The following is a 6,336-nucleotide window of genomic DNA, read 5'->3' on the forward strand; positions in this document are numbered from 1 at the left end:
GATATGAACACCTTACACTGTGATTGTGAATCCCATCACACCCGCAGTGTACCTGTTGTAAATGCCCCTGCAGTTGTCTGAATGAAAAGCAAGCTGCTGTTTACATTTCCTGCCACTTACAGCTACTTACTGCTTATTACTCTTCCTCCCAGTGTGGTTACCAAAACACAGAGTAACCCGTGGAGCTCTGCTCGACTTAACATTGATGGGCGCACATAGACTCACTTTGTTGGGGAATTGGCAGACGGTTGTATTTATTTTCCATATTTTCTTAAAGTAAAGCCCACTGTGTACGGGTCAGTGAGGCTGGTGTTAGGACAAAAGAATGAAAAACTGCATGAAGGGCGCAGAGAAAACAACTTGAACAATACGAGATAATTTTAAAACTATGTCATGTACCACTTGTGTATTGGCCTTGGGTGGAATGAGTAGTTTTTAAAAGGCAGGGTGTGTGAAAATATCCAGATGGTGTCAGTGGTTTGTGCTTTTCCCTTTTCCCAGTCTTGTTTTCTTTGCTTGCGGTGATTCAGGCCGTCACTCAGCTCTGAGACAATGCCAAATCATTTAATTCAATTCATTCTCACAGAGCACATCTCTTAGTACATTGTTTAAACATATCTTTACATCTTATAATAATCTGCATAGATTCTGAAGTTCTGTCTGTTTTGACCTCAAAGTACAAGATGTCAAAAAGTCAAGCTGCAGAGGTATTTCCAGTGGCCACTAGATGGTATAATGTTTGCATGCAACGAGTTTGCATAAGGTGAGCAGCACAGAGGTCGGATTAATTGAATGACTATTAAAACGTGTAGCCATTTTGTATTCATTTTTCTTATAATGCACATAATATTAAGGACAATAAAGATATTAATTAGTGTATTATTTTATATAGCACGATTTCTTTGGAGTGTAAATATTACGAATCAGTTAACATGAGGAAGATAAATAATTCCATTATTTATTTTTTACGTGTTCTTATTTTAACAAGGGTTAATGTAATCCGCCTTTACACGGTCTTTAACCATCAATCATCACATGAGTCATTCCTAAGGGGACATATTGGATAAGGACACATATTTAGACATTTAAAAGTAAAAAATCAGATTAATTTGTCTCAGCTGTTAAGCAATTTGTTTTAATTTGCAATCGTTTCATGTGCCAAAAAACGACTCAAAAGGCTGATGCATTTTACAATAAGCCAAAACAACAAAAATACAATAACAAATCCGTTTTGTTGTCTTCAACAGCTGATCTGCTGACAGCATCATTGTTGACACTGAAAGGATATTGTTCTCGATTTGAACATGTTTTTCTATAGGCTACTATAGTTTAAATGTTTTTAGCAGCAAGCAAGATAACATTGATGAGATTATTATTGTAATTATGACTTTTATATTTATAATGAGGCTTATGATCAAATTCTTAAATTATGTTTTATTTAATCCTTCGTTTTATTAAACAATACTTTGATCGGTGCAGCACCGAGGTCATCAACCCACTTTCATTCATTAGCCTATTACAGACCGCGTGATTCACTTCATGCTTATGTTGTAGCCCATTCAATCTTCAACAGTAAACAAATGTAATAAGTTCAGAGAAACAATTCATTATAAGGAATTAAAATCATGAAAGTGTGTAGCCTTCAAGATGAAAAAGCCTCAAAGCATCTTTACTGATTTATATACGGGTTAAGATAGAAGCCATCAATACATTAAATGATAGACGCCCTATATCAACTTATAACATTGCCCCATAGTCCGTTTAGCCAAGTCGATTATTTTATTAAATGTTTTTAACAAAATATATTCTGAAGAAGTATTTACATTGTTGATGGTTGGTGACTGAGAACAGTAGAAAAGCTGTGAGATCTGTTCTATAGACGGACGACGTAAAAAACTGCAGAGGTCACGATCCGCATCCGCAGAGACAGATGTTGGGGCACTTAAAATCCGAGGACCGAGCTGTTTCCACTCTTTATATTTAATTAAAAGTACAAATATTTAATACAAATCATCTTCGGCAATTCGGCCGTTGAAAGATATAACAGGGGATTAGTTAAGCAAACAAGTATTAATACGCTGCGTAATATGGGATCTTAAAAGTGATTATGCTACATATCAACGTCTTTATAGAGTCAAATATTCTGATTGTAAATCATTTAAGTTATTTCAGATGTTTCAAGGTTTCCTGTGTCCACAAATATGAATCTGTGCTGCAGCAAAAGCTGGCTGGTGCTGAAAACGAATATTTAGCCTATTTCAATTATTACATTTATATATAAGACGTTAAATACAAGCGTACAGAGAAGGTCGAGCTACTGATCTTTGTTTTTTTGGAAATGTAATATTTATAATCAGCAAAAAAGATGATCCGCGCACAGGCTGAGGCCTACCTGGTCATGGCGATCCATGATGCAGGCTGTCAAGGAAGTGACAACAATTAGCACTTCGATAACTTTAAATGTTTAATACAAACGTAGAAAGAGGAAATCGGTAACAACCTGACACAAATTGATCAGTGCCCAAAATGTTCCAACAAAAATAATTGCCATTACGCACCGGACTCTCGGCAGACCGGTAGGATGATGAGGGGTTGAGTAAAAAAAAAAGGAAAAATATGACATGTCCTACGATTTATTGTCCTCATGCTGCATTCAAGTGTTGCACGGAAATGGAATACACGACTTTCCTGGTTTATTTTTGAACTTGTGTTGCTGCTAATATTCAGCTTCTTGATCGCGGACTTTAGCGCACGGAGTCTTTGCTTTTCTGACTGCGTAAATGTTGAATATTACCAACCCAGAAAATGCTGCACTTTGGCAAAAACAAATCATAAATCATTGATCAAATTCAACAAAACTGTTAATTGTCAAAAGCCAAAATGTAGAAACACAGTAAGCTCTCAAGTTTTGGAAACACTTTTAGGTGAAATACTTCGTGTGGTTGTCAGTTCAGCCTCCAACTTTTTCTTTAACTTTTTCCCACCCGGTTGAAAGCAGCATGACGTAGTTTACAGTGGCCAATCGTAGAGCGACTTTCATGCTACCCTGGCCAATAGGAGGCCACTAGGAGTGCCTGTCACTCACAGGTGAGGGTTGCTGGTAAAAAAAAACTGGGTGAAAAGGGCCGGAGATTGGAGGCAGCCCGGGCTGATGGCAGAGCTATGCGGAGGAGCAGCATCGTGCCTGCGGATGTAGCAGAAACTTTTCACGGCTTTTACCGCGGGGATGTGACCAGGAACCAACACTGGAGGGAAAGAGTTAAGCGACAGCTGTGCTCCACGGAGGGAGTAGTCTAAAATGTGGATGAACTGACATTTATTGAACCGGTTGATTACACTTAAACTTGAAGAACCGAGAGAACTCCGCTTCTTTGAAAATGGCCGTTCGTGGAAACTCGCTGATGCCTTTCTCCATCCAAGCCATCCTGAACAAAAAGGACGACAGCCGACACTTGCCAGATTTGGACATGTGCTTCTCCAAGACGGCTTGCTGGAAAATATTTGGGGAGATGAACGGAGGATCTCGGAGAGATGATGGGGAGGCTTGTGAGCCTGCGGACCAGAAAAGCTACGACTCTGACTCGGGACTCAGCGATGACAACGACAGCAAGACTCCGGCCGTGTGCAAGTCAGAGAAAGACGGAGACCCTGCGTCTGATGTGCCGCAGGAGAGTTTGCAAGAAGAGACGGACCAAGAGTCTGCAGCTGCGGAAAACGCAAAGAGTGACAGTGAGCCCAACAATGCTACGGGTGAGTTGGACTGAAAGAATCCCATGCAAATGATACAAAATAAAGTGTGGCACTCTGAAAACAACTGTAAAGACTTGAGGAAAGTTATGTTGTAAACAGACACGTTTGAAAATGTTGATTTGAATTGTAATAGTGCAGTTTAATACTGCTCGTTTTTGCAGAATAACAATGATGATGTTATACACACTGATGCTTGAATAACAACTCTGATACGACATTTTCCACTTCAATTTGAAAACCAAAGCACCAAGTATATTTGATTAATTCATGGCAAATCATTTCCAACACATTTTAAAATCAGAAAAGTGAAACACCCTAACGTACAAGTGTGCATACTTTGAATCTGCTTGCTTTATGTTTTTAATCAGTCTCACCCAAAACACGTACCTATCTAATTTCAAATCAGCACATGTGCTTCCAGCTGTATTAAAATAACAAAAACAAATCCTGGAATTCACTTGTAGTCTATTTTACATGTATATAGTTTACTTCTGACGCACTCGGGCACTATTTGATTTGATTTCTCTTCTGTTCTTCTTGCTTTATTTTGTATTGTTTCATTTTGATGTCTTATATATATATGTATGTTGCATTGTTGAAGGAGACTGGGACTTAAACGTTTAACTACATTGTAAATACTGTGCATATGAGCATTTGAATCTTGAATCATGTTGCATCTGCGTGTCTCCCAGACTCCAGCACCCTGGACGAGAAGAGTCAGGATCAGCCCAAACAGAGGAAGAAGCGCTCGAGGGCCGCCTTCTCTCACGCGCAGGTTTTCGAGCTGGAGCGTCGCTTTAACCACCAGCGGTATCTGTCCGGGCCGGAACGCGCTGACCTGGCCGCCTCTCTGAAGCTCACAGAGACCCAGGTCAAGATCTGGTTCCAGAACCGCCGGTACAAGACGAAACGGCGCCAGATGGCCGCCGATCTCATGGCGTCGACCCCGGCTGCCAAGAAGGTGGCGGTGAAGGTCCTGGTGCGGGATGACCAGAGACAGTACAGCCCGGGAGAGATCCTGCGGCCCCCGCTGCTCTCCCTGCAGCCCTCCTACTATTACCCATACGCCTACTGCCTCCCTGCATGGACACTCTCTGCATGTGCGGGGAATCAGTGAACTACGTGACTGTATTTATTCCTTTTTATGTTTTATGACCCCGGAAATCAAACAAACTCTCTTTCTGACAAGAGGATGAGACCAGATGGAGACTTTTGGTCTCATGGTGCTTACCAGGTCTGGGTTCCCAAACGTCTTTATCACATCCTCAAATACTTAAACAAGACTCAGGCTTTAATTCAATAAGAGTCTGTTCCAAGGAACCCCGCTGAAGAAGACATTTCGATTTAGGCTTTAAATCACAAGACTTTGGACCTGATTTTTAAATGTTAACAAGGACCTCTGAAGCCCCACGGACCCCCCTGTGGGAACCAGCGGCCTGATAGACTGTAAATGTCACCTTATGTTGGTTTATATTTTACATGCGCCTTCCTACCTCTGCAGTGATTGGAAATAGGCATATTCCATTGACTTTTCATAGAACTGTCTCTGTTACAGATTGTGTTTTTTTTTTCTTGCTGTGTTTATAAAGGTAAGATATTTCAGCACTTTTGAGCTATATACATTACTTTAATGTAAAATGCGTTGCAGTGTGTGTCAGACTGAGAGGGGGCGGTCACTTGTGTTAGGCCTATTAATGATCTCGTGGAAGCAGCATAAAACCGACCGACTTCTAATTGTTCTAATTGTACATGTGTTATTTGTGTTAAGATCGAAAAAAACATTAAAAACATATCAGGCATTATTTTTATTCTGGATTTTATTTTATTTTAAGATCGTAAATTACTAATTGTAATATTGGGACAGTCGCGTTTTTTCTGTCCGATTTTACGAACTAACATTGGATACACTAAAACTATAATTGGACAACTCGGTGATAAAAAGAAAATGCAATTATCATTACTCAGTGCTGAAAATACTATCTCTGCTACAACCTGAGTTTCAAGAAGGCTGGCTTTATTGTAAAAATCGAGACAATCGCAATGTTTTTTTCTGACTAAAAAGCCTCAGTATAAGAGTGAAATTGCTTACAATTACTTATTTAATTGTCATAATATCTTAAGGACGTTGGTTCAGGACATATTTGTGTGTTTTTGGCCAAATATCCAGCAAATATAAATACGTTGGTTTATCGATGTTTTTCATATCAGCTTTATCCTGCGCATTTTTAGGGTAAAACGTGTGGATTTTTACCAAAGCTTTTTCTCCAAACCAAAACTTCAATATGAAGGTTCCCACCGTTGGGACTTTGTGTCCTCTGAGCCACTATGGCTTTTTCCCAAACACACCTGTCAAACAATGATGAATAGCTGTGTGATTCCCAAACAGGGCAAACTGACAGCTACCTTTAGGGCTGCATGTCAACACAAGGAGAGGAGTATTCCGGGGTTAAGGAGGCCCATGTCACAGCGCGTACATTTCAGTCAAAGAAGGAAGAGTTGGCACATCGCAAACAATATTTTTTTGTCAGCTGGCAAATACTTTAAGGCTTAATACTGCAATATATTACGGGAGTAGGCTATATTGTG

General features: G+C 39.9%; 1 protein-coding gene across 1 annotated transcript; it reads left to right on the plus strand.

Annotated features, from left to right (window-relative positions):
- The first annotated feature begins 3,162 nt into the window (after positions 1-3,162).
- nkx3-2 (NK3 homeobox 2) lies at positions 3,163-5,542 on the plus strand. Its single transcript, XM_010784548.1, has 2 exons — positions 3,163-3,750; positions 4,443-5,542. The coding sequence occupies exons 1-2, from the start codon at positions 3,378-3,380 to the stop codon at positions 4,865-4,867; spliced, it is 798 nt and encodes a 265-aa protein (XP_010782850.1). The 5' UTR covers positions 3,163-3,377; the 3' UTR covers positions 4,868-5,542.
- The last annotated feature ends 794 nt before the right edge of the window (positions 5,543-6,336 follow it).

Source organism: Notothenia coriiceps, unplaced genomic scaffold (assembly GCF_000735185.1).
Source record: "Notothenia coriiceps isolate Sejong01 unplaced genomic scaffold, NC01 NC01_scaffold00026422, whole genome shotgun sequence".
Lineage (NCBI taxonomy): Eukaryota > Metazoa > Chordata > Actinopteri > Perciformes > Nototheniidae > Notothenia > Notothenia coriiceps.

Excerpts from the sequence above, each read along its gene's own strand:
- nkx3-2 (XM_010784548.1), top strand. The coding sequence starts at position 3,378 with ATGGCCGTTCGTGGAAACTCGCTGATGCCTTTCTCCATCCAAGCCATC. Across the intron at positions 3,751-4,442 it reads TGAGCCCAACAATGCTACGG|ACTCCAGCACCCTGGACGAG; the intron begins GTGAGTTGGACT and ends CGTGTCTCCCAG.